Source organism: Stomoxys calcitrans, chromosome 5, assembly GCF_963082655.1.
Source record: "Stomoxys calcitrans chromosome 5, idStoCalc2.1, whole genome shotgun sequence".
Classification (NCBI taxonomy): domain Eukaryota; kingdom Metazoa; phylum Arthropoda; class Insecta; order Diptera; family Muscidae; genus Stomoxys; species Stomoxys calcitrans.
The window spans coordinates 139,884,891-139,907,754 of NC_081556.1; the positions used below are offsets into that span (position 1 = coordinate 139,884,891).

A 22,864-nucleotide genomic window follows, 5' to 3' on the forward strand; every position below is an offset into this window, starting at 1 on the left:
AAGTCAAGATCCCTGATCGGTTTATATGACAGCTATACCAGGATATGGACCGATTTGAACCATACTTAGCACAGTTGTTGGAAGTCTTAACAAAACACGTCGTGCCAAAATACAGCCAAAACGGATAGGAATTGCACCCTTTAGAGGCTCAAGAAGTTAATACCCCAGATCGCTTTATATGACAGCTATATCAGGTTATGGGTCTATTTCCACCATACTTAGCACAGTTGTTGAAGGTCATAACAAAATACTTCGTGCAAAAATTCATTCAAATGGGATACTAATTACGCCCTCTAGAGGCTCAAGAAGTCAAGATCCAAGATCGGTTTATATGGCAGCTTTATCAAAACATGAACCGATATTTGCCCTCCGATGAGTGACAGTTCTGAACTTCACGAACGTGTGAAAAGGTCTCTACGGACCTTTTTTGTAAATCATTTTTTTTTTCACATAATTTTTTTTTTCTTGATTTTTTGTTTTGTTTTTATTGTTTATAACTAAATTCTACATACAAAAATAATTTTTTAAAATTTTTTAATTTTTTTTTTTGCTTGAATTTTCTTAAGACTATTATAAAAAAAATTAAAAATTATTCTTGTTGAGATTCTGTGTACTTCTTGTCCCCTGCCCTGTGCTCAAGTGTTGCCGCGATGTAAAAGTGTGCTATGTTCTCCGCAAACAGCGTTGCCGCAGCGGAAGCAGTATGCCCGCGTTTTCCGCTGCCGCCCGTACTCAGAACGGCAAAGCCTACATGACGGTCTACTTGAACTAGCCGCAAACGACGCTAAATTGCCTTCCATCGGTCTTGGTAATACCTGAAATGAAAAGAAAAATAAAAAACAAAAAAAATATATTGGGTTGCCCAAAAAGTAATTGCGGATTTTTCATATAGTCGGCGTTGCCAAATTTTTTCAACGGCTTGTGACTCTGTAATTGCATTCTTTCTTCTGTCAGTTATAAGCTGTTACTTTTAGCTTGCTTTAGAAAAAAAGTGTAAAAAAAGTATATTTGATTAAAGTTCATTCTAAGTTTTATTAAAAATGCATTTACTTTCTTTTAAAAAATCCGCAATTACTTTTTGGGCAACCCAATATATTCTATTCTTGAATTTGAAGATGTTTTCTTACCCTGACATCGAATGCTTCCATCGCATTGCGTATCCTTGGATAGGAGGTTATATGGTTGTTCAGGGCACTTTCTTCGATATTTGGTGTGGCCAATTGTTTCGTTAGCAGTAACAAGAACGACCGCCGTCTGTCACTCCTTTTTATAGGCTTCATTTCGTTGTAAATCGTAAAAGCAGCTAATGCAGCGACGTCCAGCATATTATAAAACATGGCCAACGGCCATCGTTGTGTTGCTCTTTTGCAGCTGTAAGTGCCTAGCATTTGATCTATGGTATCAACGCCGCATTTGTTGGCGTTGTAATCTAAAATGGCATAGGGCTTCCGCTTCTCGCTTTGCTCGTCAACGAGGCAGGTGTAGTGCATTGTGGAGAGCACGGTCACCACTTTATTTTTTTTCGGCACGTATGAGCATAACGATATATCCCCTTCGTTGAACCCAAATAATGTACTATTGATGGTGCGCTTCGGGTTCTTCTTGAACTCCTGTGGAATGAATGTTTTGTTGTAGCGCACTGTACCACCATATGCGGTTTTCCTCCTCAACAAAATACGCGCCAAGTTAAGAGTGGTAAAAAAGTTATCTGTGTATATAGTACGGCGAGCATCTAAATATTTTTCCACAAGATCCAGCACTACGTTCTGCCCTTAGTTTATCTCCCGTTGTTGGTTTGGCAGTTGGTTTCCAGAATATATCATTCCCTTCACAGGATAATAACTCTGAGAGTCGCATTACAACCATACTTTCAAGCCATACTTAGCTGGCTTTGACGGAATATATTGTGTGAAGCGGGTGCGGCCTCTGTAAGGGAACAACTGCTCATCAACTGTTAGTGCTTCATGAGGAGTGTAAGCTGCTGCCAAGTTATGTTGCAACATTTCCCAAATGTCGTCAATAGCCGCAGTTTTGCTGTTGATGAGTCGCTGTTGTCGAGTGTTTCCATTGTAGAATCGAATAAATTGCTTTATACACATGAAGCGATCGTACGACAACGCAGCTTTGTGTTGGGTTGCCCAAAAAGTAATTGCGGATTTTTCATAAAGTCGGCGTTGACAAATTTTTTCACAGCTTGTGACTCTGTAATTGCATTCTTTCTTCTGTCGGTTATCAGCTGTTACTTTTAGCTTGCTTTAGAAAAAAAAGTGTAAAAAAAGTATATTTGATTAAAGTTCATTCTAAGTTTTATTAAAAATGCATTTACTTTCTTTTAAAAATCCGCGATTACTTTTTGGGCAACCCAATATATTGGGCAACGCATCGCGTCCCATAATTCCATACCTGGTTCATGGTTTGATCCTGTTAGTCCAGCATACAAAAGAATAGCTACAAAGGCGTCAAACTCTTTCACTGTCACTGGCTTCCACTCCTTTTTCTTCGTGGGATTCGCCAAATTCCATGCAGCTGTAACCTCCCTGCCTTTACGATTTGTTTCACGTAGCACTATGTGTATTATTTCCTCTGTCATAATTGAACGCTTTATTGTATAGGGGTCGTGTTTATTTCCTGTTGGTCCTGGTTTCTTTCTTCTGAAGTCGACCACGTTATGATAACGAGTGCGTGATGTTGGTGATGCTTTTTTACTCTATTAGGTGCCATCTTTACCAATATAGTAACTTTCATTCGTTTCCTGTCCATCATTTTCTTCCTTTTCATCATCGTCGTCATCAGTATCTTCATTTAGCTCGACGTATCCTTCAGTTTCGGCATCTGACTCTTCAGCATGTTGGTATGTGCGATTATTTTTTGTTCTTCGAAATTCGAATGTGTATTTTTGTTGGGGGTGGGTTTTGAGTGGCCGAAGTAGGAGTAATTTCAGTTTGAATAGGCAAAAAGGTCCCTAGGGACCTTCTCACTCATCGGAGGGATAATTGTTTTCAATACAACTCCCCTAAGTTGGTTCATATCTGGTATTGTGTCTCCACCTAAGTGCCGGTATCTATTAGACGCGAAAGCCGGGCAATGACAAAGGAAATGCTCCAACATCTCATCATCTTCCCCGCATGCCCCACATACATGATATCACTTGCCGCACCGATTTTACATAAGCGAGCCCGTAGTCCTATGTGTCCCGTTATGATACCAACAGCTATACTGACCTCCTTCTTACTTCCTTTCTGTATTAGCCTCGTTTTCTCACGATCTGGATACCCCCCTTAAGATTTTCGCCGTTTTACAGACCGTTTTGCTGTTCCACAATGTTGCATGCGCATTCGATGCCCACTCCTTTAACTCGGACTGCGTCGACCCGAAAGGTTTTGGGTTAACCAAGTTTATGGACGGCAGTTCTCTGGCCTTCACTGGCCAATAGTCTGCCCTTTCATTTCCCCTTACTCCGTTATGGCCTGGCACCCAAACGATGCGGATTTTGCCATCCTCAGAGAAGGCGTTAATCTCCTTCTTACGCTGCAAGACTGTTCGTGACCTTAACGTTCGGGTTGTTATTGCCCTTATGGCAATTTTACTGTCGTTAAAGATGTTCACACTCGACGTCCTCGCTTTAGCACCCCACCACTTCACGCATTCCGTGGTGAGGCCCGTATATCCGCCTGCAGATCGAAAACAGATCTCAGTCCCTGGGTTCTCAATGTAAATCCCCAGGCCCACTCTATCCTCTAGCTTTGATCCATCCGTGTAACATGATCTTCCAGATGTCAATACTAGGGTTCTATCAATCTAAGAATGGGCCAATGACAGCAGTGCGTCGCACTCGACTTCAAAGTTCATCTCAGGTATCCGATCAGAAACCTCTTCCCTTCCTTCCAGGTTTGCTATCGTCGCCTCGATTATACCGCGATGGTATAATCCTCAGTCAGCATCCGTAATAGGTAATTTATGGTGTGTAAAATTGTCTCCCTCGTGAACAGGCATATTTCAGTCTTCTCTGGGTTAACATTGAGACCCCTAGGGCTAACGTAGTCGTTTGCTGTCTGCTAGACCCTTTCAGTCCTTCTACATAGCTGGTTTGAATCATTGCCCCCTTCGTTGCAGACGGGTTCAAATCCCTTCTCAGTCAGCATCCGTAATAGGTCACTTATGGTGGTCACCCATATTAGGGACGATAAAATGCCCCCCTGTGGCCAGCCCTGTGTCACTTTCTCCCTTATGCCATGGGACACACAATTTATCCACCTGCTCCTTAGCATATGGTTTATCCAGTCTCTAAGGACCGGGTCCACCCGGTACAGGTCTAAGGATTGAATCAGTGTGTTGCTCCGCACATGTCAATGCATACCCCTCGATGTCAATGCATACCGCCAGTGTTTACGTTTTGGCATCGAAGGATTCTTCTATGTTATGCACAACCTCGTGCAGGGCAGTCTTCACCGACCTTTCTTTGACATAGGCATGCTGTTTGTATTTGAGCAGTTCGCTGTATGTCCTACTCTTTGTCATGGTGTCCACAATGCATTCCATGGTTTTGAGTAGAAAGGACGTAAGGCTTATGGGTATGTAGGCCTTTGGTGTCGCAAAACTTGCCTTTGCGGGCTTAGGTATAAACATCACCCTTGCCTCCTGCCAGGCTTTCGGAGTATATGAAAGGCCCGTTGTGTCTCCGGAATCTTGGAATAATGACGTTGATCGAAGGTTTATAATAACGGAATTTATGGTGAGGAATCCTTGAGGAGCTTCAAACCATTTAAGCCACCCGGACCTGATGGAATATTTCAGGTGTTACTGCAGAAAGAGGCAGACTATCTGGCGCCTAGTCTGGCCAAAATTTTCACAGCTGGCCTAGGACTTCCATATACTGGGTTTTTATACCCACCACCGAAGGATGGGGGTATATTCATTTTGTCATTCCGTTTGCAACACATCGAAATATCCATTTCCGACCCTATAAAGTATATATATTCTTGATCAGCGTGAAAATCTAAGACGATCTAGACATGTCCGTCCGTCTGTCCGTCTGTCTGTTGAAATCACGCTACAGCCTTTAAAAATAGAGATATTGAGCTGAAATTTTGCACAGATTCTTTTTTTGTCCATAAGCAGGTTAAGTTCGAAGATGGGCTATATCGGACTATATCTTGATATAGCCCCCATATAGACCGATCCTTCGATTTAGGGTCTTAGGCCCATAAAAGCCACATTTATTATCCGATTTTGCTGAAATTTGGGACAGTGAGTTGCGTTAGGCCTCTCGACTTCCTCTGTTAATTTGGCCCAGATCGGATCAGATTTGGATATAGCTGCCATATAGACCGATCCTCCGATTTAGGGTCTAAGGCCCATAAAAGCCACATTTATGGTCCGATTTCGCTGAAATTTGGGACAGTGAGTTGTCTTAGACCCTTTGACATGTTTCTTTAATTTGGTTCAGATCGGTTCAGATTTGGATATAGCTGCCATATAGACCGATCCTCCGGTTTAGGGTCTTAGGCCCATAAAAAACACATTTATTATTCGATTTTGCTGAAATTTGGGACAGTGAGTTGTGTTGAACCTTTCGACTTCCTCTGTTAATTTGGCCCAGATCGGTTCAGATTTGGATATAGCTGCCATATAGACCGATCCTCCGATTTAGGGTCTAAGGCCCATAAAAGCCTCATTTATTATTCGATTTTGCTGAAATTTGGGACAGTGAGTTGTGTTAGGCCCTTCGACACCCTTCGTCAATTTGGCTCTGATCGGTTCAGATTTGGATATAGCTGTCATATAGACCGATCCTCGGATTTAAGGTCTTAGGCCCATAAAAGCCACATTTATTATCCGATTTTGCTGAAATTTTGGACAGTGAGTTGCGTTAGGCCCTTCGACACCCTTCGTCAATTTGGCTCTGATCGGTCCAGATTTGGATGTAGCTGCCATATAGACCGATCCTCCGATTTAGGGTCTTAGGCCCATAAAAGCCACATTTATTATCCGATTTTGCTGAAATTTGGGACAGGGAGTTGTGTTAGGCCCTTCGACACCCTTCGTCAATTTGGCTCTGATCGGTTCAGATTTGGATATAGCTGCCATATAGACCGATCCTCAGATTTAGGGTCTTAGGCCCATGAAAGCCACGTTTACTATCCGATTTTGCTGAAATTTGGGACAGTAAATTGTGTTAGGCCCTTTGATATCCCTCATCAATTTGGTGCAGATCGGACCAATTTTGGATATAGCTGCCATATAGACCGATCTCTCGATTTCAGGTTTTGGGCCCATAAAATGCTCATTTATTGTCCGATGTCGCCGAAATTTAGAACAGTGAGTTGCCTTAGGCCCTTCGACATCTTTCTTTTATGTGGCACAGATCGGTTAAGATTTGGATATAGCTGTCATATAGACCGGTTTTAGGCCAATAAAAGGTGCATTTTTTATCCAATGTCGCCGAAATTCAGGTATACAGTTTTCACCGGATTTTGATGAAAGGTGGTTTACGTATATTCCCGAGGTGGTGGGTATCCAAAGTTCGGCCCGGCCGAACTTAACGCCTTTTTACTTGTTTATGCTACACTACTAAAATTTCCCATGACCATCCAATTTAGGAACAAGGGATACTTCTCTCATATCAATGAGTGAAGTCCGTTTAAAGTTAAAGCTGAAACGCATTGCGAAACCACTTGGTAGAGAAATGTTACCAGCATCAGTAAGGGGATAACCACCGCTGAAAATTTTATTGATGTTCACGACGGGACTTGAAAGCAGGCGTTCGGCGTCACAGGCGGGCATGCTAACCTCTGCGCCACGGTGGCCTCCGTCGCATTTGTTTTAATCATCTCAATTAGCTATGGAATAAATTGAGCTGTACGATCTGTAAATCACGCTCTAACTCTCAAATATTAAATTGCGATGACAACAGGTTACAAGGCCTATAGAAAAATACGTTAAGAACTCCTCATTCACATAAACTTTGATATTTCACCATGACAAGCTTCCATTAAACCAACATGTATGACCTTTTTGATGGTTGATTATCTTCTCTGTTGGGCTCGATATGATGTGGTGACCTTGCAAAAGAAAATTATTTTAATTTTTTTTTTATTTTTTATCTCAACATGTAGTCATGACAATTTTCATTAAATTGGGATTATTGTCACGGAAAGTGACATGAAACTGGGTTAAGGTAACTACGGATAGCTAGGGCAGATGAATCTTCACAAACAATTTAAACTACTAACACAACTACCACTACTGCCTGGTAGATGGCCGGCAACAGTGGTTAAACTATTTGAAGTGGAGTATAATTTGAAGTTTTCAAGGTCAGTTTATTGTACTAGAAACAAGAGCAAAGAGATCTCTTTATTATGAATATAATATTTATAACAAGTAAGAGTGTGCTAAGTTCGGCCGGGCCGAATCTTATATACCCTCCACCATCGATCGCATCTGTCGAGTTCTATGCGCAGTATCTCTTTTTAGGCAAACAAAGGAATATTGGATAAGAATATGCTGTATGCTGTAGGGGCTCAAGAAGCAAAATCGGGAGATCGGTTTATAGGGGAGCTATTGATTGATTCAGACCATATTGGCCAAGTATGTTGAAGGTCATGAGAGAAGCCGTTGTACAAAATGTTTTCCATATCAGATGAGAATTGCGCCCTCCAGCGGCTCAAGAAGTCAAGATCCCAGATCGTTTTATATGGCAGCTATATGAGGTTATGAACCGATTTGAATCATACTCAACACAGTTATTGGAAGTAATAACAAAACACTACGTGAAAAATTTCAGTCAAATCGGAGGAGAATTGCACCCTCTAGAGGCTCAAGAAGTCAAGAGCCAAGATCGGTTTATATGGCAGCTATATCAAAACATGAACCGATTTGAACCATACTTGTCGCTGTTGTTGGAAGTGATACCAAAACACCACTTGCAAAATTCCAGTCAAATCGGATAAGAATTGCGCCCTCTAGAGGCTCAAGAAGTCAAGACCCAAGATCGGTTTATAATACAGCTACATCAAAACATGAACCGATTTGAACCATACATAGCGCTGTTGTTGGAAATGGTATCAAAACACCACGTGCAAAATTTCAGTCAAATCGGACGAGAACTGCGCCCTCTAGAGGCTCAAGAAGTCAAGACCCAGGGTCGATTTATATGGCAGCTATATCAAAACATGTACCGATTTGAACCATACTTGGCGCTGTTGTTGGAAATGATAACAAAACACTACGTGCAAAATTTCAGTCAAATCGGACTAGAATTGCGCCCTCTAGAGGCTCAAGAAGTCAAGACCCAGGGTCGGTTTATATGGCAGCTATATCAAAACATGGACCGATTTGAACCATACTTGGCGCTGTTATTGGAAGTGAAACCAAAAGACCACGTGCAAAATTTCAGTCAAATCGGATAAGAAATGCGCTCTCTAGAGGCTCAAGAAGTCAAGACCCAAGATCGGTTTATAATGCAGCTATATCAAAACATGGACCGATTTGAACCATACATAGCGCTGTTGTTGGAAATGGTATCAAAACACCACGTGCAAAATTTCAGTCAAATCGGATAAGAAATGCGCCCTCTAGAGGCTCAAGAAGTCAAGACCCAAGATCGGTTTATATGGCAGCTATATCAAAAAATGGACCGATTTGAAACATACTTAGCGCTGTTGTTGGCAGTGATACTAAAACATCACCTGCAAAATTTCAGTCAAATCGGATAAGAAATGCGCCCTCTAAAGGCTCAAGAAGTCCAGACCCAAGATCGGTTTATAAAGCAGCTATATCAAAACATGAACCGATTTGAACTATACTTGGCGCTGTTGTTGGAAATGATACTAAAACACCACGTGCAAAATTTCAGTCAAATCGGATAAGAAATGCGCCTTCTAGAGACTGAAGAAGTCAAGACCCAGGTTCGGACAGGCGGACGGACATGGCTAGGTCAACTTAAAATGACGATCAAAAATTTATATACTTTATGGGGTCTCAGACGCATATTTCAAGGTGTTACAAACCGAATGACGAAATTAGTATACCCCCATTCTATGGTGGTGGGTATAAAAATTAAATTATTTGTGAGTAAAAACGTGCTAAGTTCGATTCTTGGAAACTCACCACTGAATCTTGGAAACTCACCACAACGGATTCTACTCAAAGTATACAAAAACCAGTAAGGGAAGGCAGGTCGGGTGGAGCCGACTATATAATACCCTACACCACCGAGCCTATGTACTACCTTTAACACCTGAAATCTAGTCAGATTGAGGAGGGATTTGAACCTATCTGCTAGGCAGATGATGTTATAATACTTCTAAGGGATAAGAATCCGAACCAGCTATGCAGAAGGGCCGAAAGGGTCTTGCATATGGCATATGACTGGGCTAGACCCAGAGGCCTCAATGTTAACCCAAAGAAAACTGAAATATGCCTGTTCACGAGGAAGACGAAGGTGGGCCGATTTAAGGCACCACGTTTCCTCAATTCGACGATTTCGATATCTGACAAGATCAAATACTTAGGAGTGATCTTGGATAGGTATCTTAAATGGAAGTGTCACATACAGGAGCGTAAAAAGAAGGCTCACAGATGTTGGGTACTTTGTAGACCGAACGTTGGCTCGAAATGGTGTCTGAATCCGAAGATAGTCCATTGGCTCTACAGGAGCGTGATTGGACCAATACTAACTTACGCCTCAGTAGTTTGGTGGACTGCTACGGAGAAAAAGTGCAACAAAAGGACCATACAATAGGATCAGAGAATATGTTGTCTTGGCATATCCGGAGCGATGAGGACCACGCCCCCTAGGGTACTGGAGGCTATTCTAGATATCCCACCTAAAGACATACAGATTAAGTGTGAGGCAGCCACTGTGTCTATGAGACTTAAGGCGATGGGAGAATCGATTAAGGATGGGAGCAGCTCATACCATCGACTATAGGACACCTGGAAGGAAGGGAAGAGGTTTCCCATCGGATACCTGAGATGAACCCTGAGGTCGAGTGTGAAGTACCATCGACACAGTCTTGTATTGACGGAACCCTAGTATTGCCATCAAGTTGACTATAGGACACCTGGAAGGAAGGGAAGAGGTTTTTCCATAAGCTACCTGAGATGAACTCTGAGGTCGAGTGCGAGGCACTGCTGCCAGCGGCACAGTTTTGGATTGACGGAACCCCAGTATTGCCATTGCGGGAAGATCATGTGACACGGATGGATCGAAGCAAGAGGACAGAGTCGCATTGGGGTCTACATTGAGCACCCAGAGACTGAGATATGTTTTAGACTGCCTGACCATAAGACGGCCCTGCAGGGGGAGATCCGGACGATCACGGAATGCATGTAGTGGTGTGTAAGGTTTGCCATTTCTTGATTGAAAGACATACCAGTCAACAACTAGTCCAAATTATTTGAATTAACTACGGAAATTCGGAGTCAGTGGCCTCATTGTTAAGAGCGCTACGTCTAATTTATGGTCGATGCTTATTTCTGACTGAATGGCTTCGTGAATAGGCCAAATATGCGTTATTGCATCATTGCATCCGGAAAAAATTAGATTGGGTCGTACTTCTTTTGTGATGATAAAGACCGGAACGTTATTGTGAATGGGAATAGCTACCGTTCTAGGAGAACAGAATATTTATAGACCCAATTTGATGATATTGACTTGGAAGACATGCGGTTTCAACAGAACGGCGCCAGAAGCCTTACAGTGAATATCACAATCAATTTATTGGAAACCAGTGAACACGCGATTCACCACCCCGTGGTTTAGAGCCGACGCACGCCGTGAGTGAACCACATCACCGAAACCAACATAGCCAGCACTTCACCTTTGTCCTTCTGACATAAGAGCCGCTGAGCCCGCGAAAACGACCACGAGCATTCTGCTTTAGAATATCACCCCGTGATTTAGTACCGTATTCACGACGTGAGTGAACCACGTCTCCGAAACCAACATAGCCAGCACTTCACCTTTGTCCTTCTGACCTAAGAGCAGCTGAGTCCGCGAAAACGACCACGAGCATTTTGCTTTAAAATATCTCCCCGTGATTTAGTGCCGTATTCACGACGTGAGTGAACCACGTCTCCGAAACCAACATAGCCAGCACTTCACCTTTGTTCATCTGACCTAAGAGCCGTTGAGTCCGCGAATACGACCACGTGCATTCTGCTTTAGAATATCACCCCGTGATTTAGTGCCGTATTCACGACGTGAGTGAACCACGTCTCCGAAACCAACATAGCCAGCACTTCACCTTTGCCCTCAGACATAAGAGCAGCTGAGCCCGCGAATACGACCACGTTCTCTCTGCCTTAGGCCATAACCCTGTGATTTACCGCCATATACCAGTCGTGAGTGAACCACGTCTCCGAAACCAACATAGCCAGCTAATCGTCTTTGTCCTTCGGACCTAAAAGCCGCCGAGCCCGCGAATACTTTCACAGGGTTTCTGTCGGCGACCATCACGCCGTGATTTAGTGTCGTATCCACGCCGTGAGTGAATCACGTCTCCGAGACCATCGTAGCCAGCACTTCCCCTTTATCCTTACGACATATGAATCGCTCCCCTTCGATGTCTTCAAAGCTTCTGCAAAAGTCGTTACTGGCAACCTTCAGCCTGTCAGTTTTTCTTCTGATTAGGCAGTGACCTGTCATGACGGACACAATGACCGAGACATCTGTTCTAGCCAGTGACAGCAAAGCAGTAGACCTGTTCAAGTCTAGATTAGGCCACATAGTTTTGGAATGCTCACAGTCCCCTCTTTGTGATCATCTATCATTTGTTGTCCTTCGGGCCTGGTACTGAAAATTTGGCTTACATGTCACTAGAGGCATACCCACAGATTCCAGTATCCCTGGAATGTGTAGGGTAGTTCCTAGTCTCGCAAGCTCGTCCGCTTTGCAATTCCCTGGGATATTTCTGTGGTCCGGTACCCAGAACAGGCGAATTTTGAACTGTTAAGCCATCTTGTAGAGAGATCTGCGACAGTCAAGGGCGGTTTTTGTGTTCAGAAATATGTTCTCTAGAGATTTAATGGCCTCTTATATCGGACCATATCTTGATATAGCCCCTATATAGACCGATCAGCCGATTTGAGGTCTTAGGCCCATAAAAGCCGCATTTGTTGTCCGATTTTACTGAAATTTGAAACAGTGAATTGTGTTAGGCCAATCGACATCCTTCTTCAATGTAGCCCCGCTCGGTCCAGATTTTGATACAGCGGCCATTTAGACCGATCTCTCGATTTCAGGTTTTGGGCCCTTAAAAGACGCATTTATTGTCCTATGTCGCCGAAATTTGGAACAGTGAGTTAGGTTAGGCCCCTGGACATACTTCTGCAATATGGCACAGATCGGTCTAGATTTGGATATAGCTGCCATATAGACCGATCTCTCGATTTAAGGTTTTGGGGCCATAAAAGGCGCATTTATTGTCCGATATCGCCGAAATTTAGGACAGTGAGTTGAGTGAGGCCCCTCGATATCTTTTTGCAATTTGGCTCAGATCGGTCCACATTTGGATATAGCTGCCATATAGACCGATCTCTCGATTTAAGGTTTTGGGCCCGTAAAAGGCGCATTTCCTGCCGGAAATCGCCGAAATTTAGGACAGTGAATTGTGTTAGGGCCTTCGACAACCTTCTACATTTGGCCCAGATCAAATCAGCTTTAAAACTCCACATTACATTATTCTAATTGGTACAAGTCAAACTTTTTCCAAAATTGCTTAAAAATGTGCAACCAAATTTCGCAAACGTCAAGAGAAATTTTCACTTTGGCAACATTCTGTGCATTGACTAACCTAACAAAAAATAGCATAGAATATTTTTTTAGCTGTTGTTTTTTTTTTGTGAGTTCTTGCCTCATTCGCATTTTTGTTTCGCATATTTTTTTCCATTTGCAACTCCACCGAGCATAAACTGCATTTGATGAGGGTAATCTGGAAAACGTGCTATCACCATAAATTAGCCAAATTTGCATAACACCAAAAACGTTAGCAAAACTTTGACCAGCGCCAAGGGAACAGCTTTGCTGTTTGCAATTCTCATACCAGTGGATATGCTAGCAATGCGGCATTGGGACACTAGAAATGGGAAATATCCACACACTAAAAAATGCATTCAAATAAAGAATGCCAAATAAAAGTGATTGGAGGTGGGGGAAATAAAAAGCGAAATCAAGCAAAGTTTTTGATAAAATTTCGCATTTGGAAGCATATATTGGAGAAAATCCGAATTTGGCCAAATTGATGGTAATTAACAAAATGCAATGGAGTTTTATGCGAAGAATTTTTTTTTTTTGGAATTTTATCTATGAAATTTTGAAACAGTTCAATGTGATATATTTTTGAAATTCCATCACTGCAGAAAATTATTTGTGTTTAACATTTTTGCAAAGTCTAGTCTTTAAGGTATTAAAGAAATGTTGGTTAAAATATTGCTTCTATGGAAAATATAACAAATTGCAAAGTTGCCCGTGAACATTCCATTATGGAACAGGGACAGGCTTTTTACATATCAATGAGTGTTGTCCGATTCAAGAGATCTCCAAACGGCATGCCACACTGCGACACTTCTTTGGGGAGAAGTTTTTAAATGTTCTCGCCAGGATTCGAACCCATGCGTTCAGCATTATAGGCTGAAATGATAACCCCTGCGCTACGGTGGCCAACTAGAAAAAATTTTCGAGTCAGAAAAATTATGGATCTATGCATTAAGCAGAGCCCAAAAATGCAATCCATTATCACCACTTTTCACCATAGTTTTAATCGACAAATTGTGGCTTATAGCTTATGCTCCAATTTGTAGAGCATACTTTAAGGCTTGTACATTTTAAGCTTGGCATAAGATAGGATTTATACTAAGCCAAATGAAATTTTAAATGGTTAAGGCTGAGTTTATATCGAGAACATGTGCAAAATTTACCATGCGTCAATATTCGATAATTCAGTTAAAAGTTTGAGAAAATCTACAAGTCAAAAAAACTGGTAAGTATGCATTATGCATGGATCCATATGAGCCAAAAACAAGTAAAAGCGTGCTTAATTCGGCCGGGCCGAATCTTATATACCCTCCACCAAGGATCGCATTTGTCGAGTTCTTTTCCCGGCATCTCTTCTTAGGCAAAAAAAGTATAAAAGAAAAGATTTGCTTTGCTATTAGAGCGATATCTAGATATGGTCCGGTTCGGACCACAATTAAATTATATGCTGGATAACTATGTAAAATGTCAGCCAATTCGAATAAGATTTGCTCCCTTTGGGGGCTCAAGAAGTAAAATAGACAGATCGATTCATATGGGAGCTGTATGAGGCTTTATACCGATTCAGACCGTAATAAACACCTATGCTGATGGTCATAAAAGGATCCGTCGTACAAAATTTCAGGCAAATCGGATAGGAATTGCGCCCTCTAGAGGCTCAAGAAGTCAAGACCCAAGATCAGTTTATATGACAGCTATATCAGGTTATGAACTGATTTGAACCTTATTTGGCACAGTTGTTGTAAGTCATAATAAAATATTTTATGCAAAATTTTAGCCAAATCGGATAGGAATTGCGCCCTCAAGAAGCTTAATAATCCAAGTCCCCAAATCGGTTTATATGACAGCTATATCAGGTTATGGACAGATTTGGACCATACTTGGTACAATTGTGGGAAATCATAACAAAACACCTTGCGCGAAATTTCATTCCAATCGGATTAGAATTGCGCCCTATAGAGGCTGAAGAAGTCAAGACCCCAAGATCGGTTAATATGGCAGCTATATCAAAACATGGACCGATATGGCCCATTTACAATCCCAACCGACCTACACTAAAAAGAAGTATTTTTGCAAAATTTCAAGCGGATAGCTTTACTCCTTCGAAAATGAGCGTGCTTTCGATAGACAGACGGACGGACGGACATGGCTAGATCGACATAAATATATAAATATTTCTAGTAGTTACAAACAGAATGACGAAATTAGTATACCCCATCCTTTGGTGGAGGGTATAATGATATGGTCGTAGTGATGTGTTTTGGTGAACATTAAATATGTCACAATGGTTAATACACCACTTTTCACCACTGTTTTTATCGGCAAATTGTGGCTTTTAGATTTTACCAATTTTTAGAGCATACTTTAAGGCATGTAAATTTTAAGCCAGGCATAAGACAGGATTTATACTAAGCCAAGGTCGACCGGCCATAGTAGTAGGGGAATCGAATTTGGTCATATTTGCCGTTCGTCCTTCTGTCCATTCATCCTACATTCGCCCTTCTTTCCATCCTTCTGTCCGTCCGTCCTTCAGTCCATCCCATTGTGGGATAGAATCGAATTTGAAAATGTATAGGGATATCTCTTTGAAATTTGAAATGGTTAGAGCTGTTTTATTGTCAAGACTGTGTGCAAAATTTGCAATGACTTTACCGTAGTATTTGTTCAACATTCGATAATTCAGTTAAAAGTTTGAAATGAAAAAAAAAAAAAAAAAATTAAAAATTACTTTTTTGGCCAAAAAATTTATTTTCATTGATTAGTTTTTATAGCAAAAACTTGTTTGAATACCTTAGTTTTATCTTTCTCTTGTGAAAAGACGACATATAGTGTAGATGCTTTGTAAGTGAAGTTTGAACAAGATATGTCATGTAGTTCAAAATAGGTAATTTTTTCTAAAAAAAATAGAAAAATCCCTGGAGTTCTCAAAATGAACAGCCGAGATACCCCATTTGGGCCTACGTACCTTTTATTTCGAATTTATTTTAAACTCTTGCAAAAAATGTTTGCCTCAAACTATATTTGTAGCCTCCACAGCCAATTTACTGAAAATTACAGTCATTTTTGTCTGAAACGGATATTTTGGGTATTTTTGTGAAACAATTCGGGCTGTATTGATTTTTTGTTTATTAAGTACACCCTTATCTATAAACGCAGGGACAATCTTCAAGATATCTTTATTTGTTTTTTTCCTACAATTCATCCAATTTAAGTGTTCATTTCAATTTTTCATCTCAATTTAGAATCTCAAATAATTGTTGCTTCAGGCGCACCGTGTTTAGCCATAATGTGGTGTGTCGTGGTAAACATTGACCATGCTATAATGCATAATTCACCATTTAAAGTACAGCTTAAGACTTCTACATTTGGAAAAGCCTACTTTTGGGCGTGTAATTTTTAAGCTTGGTTTAAATGAGGTGTATAAGGTTCAATTTATTTGGGTGTATATTAATTTTGTTATTCCAATTGCACACATGGTAATATCCATGACAGATTCTATAATCGTCTTAAAATTCTAATACGATTTAGTCATGTCTATCCGTCCTTCTGATATAGCTTGTAAGTTTATTCGGAAATCGTTGTCAGATTAAACTTCTTAAGCTCATTAGAGGCGTATTTTTCATTCGAGTTTTATGATATTTAACGTTTTTGGGCTCCTTTTTGGTCCTTGTCGCTAAATGTATACGTTGAAGGTGTTACAGGTTATGGTCCAATTTTTGAGGTCGTATGAACATTGATTGTGCAAAATTTCAGCTAAACTAGATACGAATTGCGCCTTCAACTAGCTCATGAAGTAAATTCGAGAGATCGGTTTATATAAGAGCCATATTAGATTATAAACCGATTAGAATCACACTTGACATGGATGTTTCAGGTCACCACAGAAGTCTATGCGCCAAATTTCAACCATATAGCATCGCACTTGACATGGATGTTTCTTGTCATAACAAAAGCCTGTATGTAAAATTTTCACCGAATTATATACGAGTTGCTCCCAAAAATTTGGTTCAAGTTGTTAAATCGGGAGATTGGGCCATGAGGGAGCTATATCTTACAATGTAGCCGATTTGGGCCATTGACAATATTTACATCCATAAGAAGTGCTTTTGCACAAAAGTTGCATAACTTTCGACAGAAGAACGGATATAGATTGACTGATGTAAAATTCCATGGCGGTCGACAAGGTCATAGTCATGGGTCTTAGGTCATTATTTCGATATACCCATACTTGGGGGTAGGGTGTAAAAAAACACTTTTTGGTATAGTCGAGCACACCGGGCCAAATTGTAGTAAATATACTCTTGATAGTGTCTACATTCTAACCATATGTGTTCATTAGTGCACTATTCAGTTCTCCCATCCTAATATAGCACTAAAGATCGTCCGTCCTTCCGTTCGATCTTTAGTGCTTCATAAGGTCCATCCTTTACTCCGACAGTCTTTATTTCCGTCCTTCCTTAAGCCCGTCCTTCCGTTTGTTTTTGGTCCACCCTTCCTTTCGTTGGTTCTTCCGTTCGTCCGTCCTTTCGACTGTCCATACGCCCTTCAATCCGACGAATCGCCCTAAGTCTAAACTTCCGTCCATCCTTTTGCCCCTCCGTCCTTCCCTCCTTCCGTCCTTCCTTCCGTCCTTCCTTCCGTCCTTCCTTCCGTCCTTCCTTCCGTCCTTCCTTCCGTCCTTCCTTCCGTCCTTCCTTCCGTCCTTCCTTCCTTCCTTCCTTCCGTCCTTCCTTCCGTCCTTCCTTCTGTCCTTCCTTCCGTCCTTCCTTCCGTCCTTCCTTCCTTCCGTTCTTCCTTCCGTCCTTCCTTCCTTCCGTCCTTCCTTCCGTCCTTCCTTCCGTCCTTCCTTCCGTTCTTCCTTCCGTCCTTCCTTCCTTCCTTCCGTCCTTCCTTCCGTCCTTCCTTCCGTCCTTCCTTCCGTCCTTCCTTCCGTCCTTCCTTCCGTCCTTCCTTCCGTCCTTCCTTCCGTCCTTCCTTCCGTCCTTCCTTCCGTCCTTCCTTCCGTCCTTCCTTCCGTCCTTCCTTCCGTCCTTCCTTCCGTCCTTCCTTCCGTCCTTCCTTCCGTCCTTCCTTCCGTCCTTCCTTCCGTCCTTCCTTCCGTCCTTCCTTCCGTCCTTCCTTCCGTCCTTCCTTCCGTCCTTCCTTCCGTCCTTCCTTCCGTCCTTCCTTCCGTCCTTCCTTCCGTCCTTCCTTCCGTCCTTCCTTCCGTCCTTCCTTCCGTCCTTCCTTCCGTCCCTCCTTCCGTCCTTCCTTCCGTCCTTCCGTCCTTCCTTCCGTCCTTCCTTCCGTCCTTCCTTCCGTCCTTCCTTCCGTCCTTCCTTCCGTCCCTCCTTCCGTCCTTCCTTCCGTCCTTCCTTCCGTCCTTCCATCCGTCCTTCCATCCGTCCTTCCGTCCTTCCATCCGTCCTTCCTTCCGTCCTTCCTTCCGTCCTTCCTTCCGTCCTTCCTTCCGTCCTTCCTTCCGTCCTTCCTTCCGTCCTTCCTTCCGTCCTTCCTTCCGTCCTTCCTTCCGTCCCTCCTTCCGTCCTTCCTACCGTCCTTCCTTCCGTCCTTCCTTCCGTCCTTCCATCCGTCCTTCCGTCCTTCCATCCGTCCTTCCTTCCGTCCTTCCTTCCGTCCTTCCTTCCGTCCTTCCTTCCGTCCTTCCTTCCGTCCTTCCTTCCGTCCTTCCTTCCGTCCTTCCTTCCGTCCTTCCTTCCGTCCTTCCTTCCGTCCTTCCTTCCGTCCTTCCTTCCGTCCTTCCTTCCGTCCTTCCTTCCGTCCTTCCTTCCGTCCTTCCTTCCGTCCTTCCTTCCGTCCTTCCTTCCGTCCTTCCGTCCTTCCGTCCTTCCTTCCGTCCTTCCTTCTGTCCTTCCTTCCGTCCTTCCTTCCATCCTTCCTTCCGTCCTTCCTTCCGTCCTTCCTTCCGTCCTTCCTTCCGTCCTTCCTTCCGTCCTTCCTTCCGTCCTTCCTTCCGTCCTTCCTTCCGTCCTTCCTTCCGTCCTTCCTTCCGTTCTTCCTGCCGTCCTTCTTTCCGTCCTTCCTTCCGTCGTTCCTACCGTCCTTCATGCCGTCCTTCCTTCCGTCCTTCCTTCCGTCCTTCCTTCCGTCCTTCCATCCGTCCTTCCATCCGTCCTTCCTTCCGTCCTTCCATCCGTCCTTCCATCCGTCCTTCCTTCCGTCCTTCCTTCCGTCCTTCCTTCCGTCTTTCCTTCCGTCCTTCCTTCCGTCCTTCCTTCCGTCCTTCCTTCCGTCCTTCCTTCCGTCCTTCCTTCCGTCCTTCCTTCCGTCCTTCCTTCCGTCCTTCCTTCCGTCCTTCCTTCCGTCCTTCCTTCCGTCCTTCCTTCCGTCCTTCCTTCCGTCCTTCCTTCCGTCCTTCCTTCCGTCCTTCCTTCCGTCCTTCCTTCCGTCCTTCCTTCCGTCCTTCCTTCCGTCCTTCCTTCCGTCCTTCCTTCCGTCCTTCCTTACGTCCTTTCCGTCGTTCCTATCGTCCTTCATGCCGTCTTTCCTTCTGTCCTTCTTTCCGTCCTTCCTTCCGTTCTTTCTTCAGTCCTTCCTTCCGTCCTTCCTTTCGTTCTTCCTTTCGTCCTGTACTACTACGTGTTCGTCTTTCCGTACTACCGTCCGTAGTTCCGTTCTACAGTTCGTCTTACTGAACTACCGTCCGTCTTTCCGTACTACAGTCCCTCATATCTTCTGTCATCCGTCATTGCCTCCGTCAGTCTTTCCGTTCTACCGTCCGCTTTTCCGTACTACCGTCTTATTTTTGTACTACCGTTCATCTTTTTGTACTTTCGTCCGTCTTTCTGTTCTACCGTCCGTCATTCCGTACAACCGTCCGACTTTTCGTTCTACCATTCGTCTTTCCGTACTACCGTACGTCTTTTCGTACTACCGTCCGTCTTTCTATACAACCGTCCGCCTTTCCATGTTACCGTTCATCGTTCCGTCTTACCGTTCGTCTTTCTGTGCTATCATCCGTTGTTTCGTCCGTCCTTCCTTCTATCAGTCCTTCCTAGTATTCATTCTTCCGTCCTTCCTTCCATTCGTCTCTCCGTATGACATGTCGTTTGTGCTTCCATTTGTCCACTCTTTCGCAGTTATCTTGTCAGTCCATTTGTCCATCTTTTTGAACATCCTTTCGCCTGTTTTTCATTCCGTTTGTCTTTCCGTCCTGCCGTCCGTCCTTAATTTTTTTGGTCCGTCCTTCCCTCTTCTTTCCGTCCGTTCGCCCTTCCGTCTGTATTGCTTTCATTCACTCTTCCGTTAATCCGACAATCTGTCTTTCTCCATTCACCTTTCTCATGTCTTCTCTTCATTCTCCTTTCGTCCGTCCTTCCATTCATCCGCTCTTCGATTCATCATTCCATTACCATAGGACGGTCATTGCAGTTGCCGTAAGCCCCTGACTACTGTATTTGTTAACCGATTTTGCTGAAATCTGAAGCGATAAGTTGTACACAAATACTTCTTATTAGTGTAAGTCGGTTGGTATTGTAAATGGGCTATATCGGTCCATGTTTTGATATAGCTGCCATATAAACCGATCTTGGGTCTTGACTTCTTGAGCCTCTAGAGTGCGCAATTCTTATCCGATTGGAATGAAATTTCGCACGACGTGTTTTGTTTTGATATCCAACAACTGTGCCAAGTATGGTTCAAATCGGTCCATAACCTGATAAAGCTGCCGTATAAACCGTTCTGGGATCTTGACTTCTTGAGCCTCTAGAGTGCGCAAATCTTATCCAATTGGAATGAAATTTTGCACGACGTGTTTTGCTATGATATCCAACAACTGTGCCAAGTATGGTTAAAATCAGTTCATAACCTGATATAGCTGCCATATAAACCGATCTTGGGTCTTGACTTCTTGAGCCTCTAGAGTGCGCAATTCTTATCCGATTGGAATGAAATTTCGCACGACGTGTTTTGCTTTGATATCCAACAACTGTGCCAAGTATGGTTTAAATCGGTCCATAACCTGATATAGCTGCCATATAAACCGATCTTGGGTCTTGACTTCTTGAGCCTCTAGAGTGCGCAATTCTTATCCGATTGGAATGAAATTTTGCACGACGTGTTTTGCTATGATGTCCAACAACTGTGCCAAGTATGGTTTAAATCGGTCCATAACCTGATATAGCTGCCATATAAACCGATCTTGGGTCTTGACTTCTTGAGCCTCTAGAGGGCGCAATTTTTATCCAATTGGAATGAAATTTTGAACGACATGTTTTGTTATGATATCCAACAAACTGTGCTTGGTATGGTTCAAATCGGTTTATAACCTGATATAGCTGCCATATAAACCGATCTTGGGTCTTGACTTCTTGAGCCTTTAGTGGGCGCAATTCGTATCCGATTGGAATGAATGAATTTTGCACAACGTGTTTTACTATGATATCCAACAACTTTGCCAAGTGTGGTTCAAATCGGTCCATAACCTGATATAGCTGTCATATAAACAGATCTTGGGTCTTGACTTCTTCAGCCTCTAGAGGTCGCAATTATTATCCGATTTGCCTGAAATTTTGTACGACGGATCCTCTGATTACCATCAACATACGTGTTTATTATGGTCTGAATCGGTCTATATCCCGATACAGCTCCCATATAAATCGATCTCTCTATTTTACTTCTTGAGCCCACAAAGGACGCAATTCTTATTCGAATTGGCTGACATTTTACACAGGTCTCCAACATATAATTTAATTGTGGTCCAAACCGGACCATTTCTTGATATCGCTCTAACAGAGCAAATCTTTCTTATATCCTTTTTTGCCTAAGAAGAGATGCCGGTAAAAGAACTCGACATATGCGATCCATGGTGGTGGGTATATAAGATTCGGCCCGGCCGAACTTAGCACATTTTTACTTGTTTTTATTTAATGAATCATTTCCAACAACTACTTTTTCCACCAAGCGAGTGAAAAAGTAAACCAAAGTTTCATATTAAAAAATAATTTAAAGCAGCTGGGCGTTTTGTTTCATTTCATTATCATATTCGTATGCAAAACATATCCTTGTTCTGTCAATAACGGTTACCCCCTAGTCATCGCCACCAAAGATATGGACTGAAAGGTGTTGCCAACACAATTCATTCAACACATTTGCTGTTGAATTGTGGCAAAGTAGTGGAGTTTTCCATATTTTAAACATTTTTTCCCATTTTTTTTTTTCTCATCATATTTTATTATTCGACTGGTGGGCTGTGTGTGTGTGTGCGTGTGTGTGTGTGTGGGAGAGAGAGTGAATTTATTATGCCGTCGTTATGGTGTTAATATGCAAATGAAATTTTCACCTTATTTACGTGGCAAACGTGCTGCCGCCGACTTCTTCATAATTGTAAAACCTCCTTAGGTATCTCAGTTGCTCTGTATTTCTCTCTCTCTCTCGCTCTCTGTCTATGTATTGGTGTTAGTGTGTAAACCCTGCAAAACATATGTGGGAATAATCAATTTTAATATATTTAAACTTCTTCCGTGTGTTTTTATTTTCTCGGTTTGGGTAGAAAGTTTTTTCCAACTTTATGTTCATGAAAATGAAACTTTTCACAAATTGAAGTCAAATGTTACAGATGTAAGAATCGCACACAGTGCATTGCTGTTGAGTACGGAGGAGGAACTTTGCAGAGAGCATATTTTTATTGAAATAATATGGGGAGAGCTGAATTTCATTAAAATATGGTTTTGATATAATAAAAACATTTAACAATTATAAAGTCAGAGAAAGTTGAAAAAAAAAAAAAATTAAATAGAAAGAACTCAAATTTCTGTTTAATTAAAAAAAAAAATATTTCCATTAAATTTATGCCAATTGAACATGTAAATAGAATTTCTATGAAATATTCTCAAACAGCTAACAGCTGGGAGATTTCTGTTCATCTGCATGAGTGCTAATCAATGGATGAAGGTCATTGCTAGTCATTCTAATTGAAAAACTTTGACATAGGATTTTATGATATCACCTTTTATACCCACCACCATAGGATGGGGTTCTTTCTCTTGGCCGTCTTGATGTTCTAAGTCGATTAAGCCATGTCCGTCGATCCATCTGTCAAAATCACGATAGTGGTTGAACGCCGCTTGAAATTCTGCACAGACACCTTATATTGATGTAGGTCGTTGG

General features: G+C 42.3%; 1 protein-coding gene across 1 annotated transcript; it reads right to left on the reverse strand.

Annotated features, from left to right (window-relative positions):
- Positions 1–635: 635 nt before the first annotated feature.
- LOC131998005 (piggyBac transposable element-derived protein 4-like) lies at positions 636–2,590 on the reverse strand. The gene is made up of 3 exons (XM_059369956.1): positions 2,404–2,590; positions 1,128–1,708; positions 636–815 (listed from the first exon to the last, which is right to left on the reverse strand). Exons 1-3 carry the CDS (start codon positions 2,588–2,590, stop codon positions 636–638), a joined length of 948 nt encoding a protein of 315 aa, XP_059225939.1.
- Between the last annotated feature and the right edge of the window lie 20,274 nt (positions 2,591–22,864).

Coding starts and splice junctions, on each gene's coding strand:
- LOC131998005 (XM_059369956.1), bottom strand. CDS start 2,590: ATGACAGAGGAAATAATACACATAGTGCTACGTGAAACAAATCGTAAA. Junction 1,709..2,403: donor AGGATCAAACCATGAACCAG/GTATGGAATTAT, acceptor CTATATACACAG/ATAACTTTTTTACCACTCTT. Junction 816..1,127: donor TGGAAGCATTCGATGTCAGG/GTAAGAAAACAT, acceptor TTTTCATTTCAG/GTATTACCAAGACCGATGGA.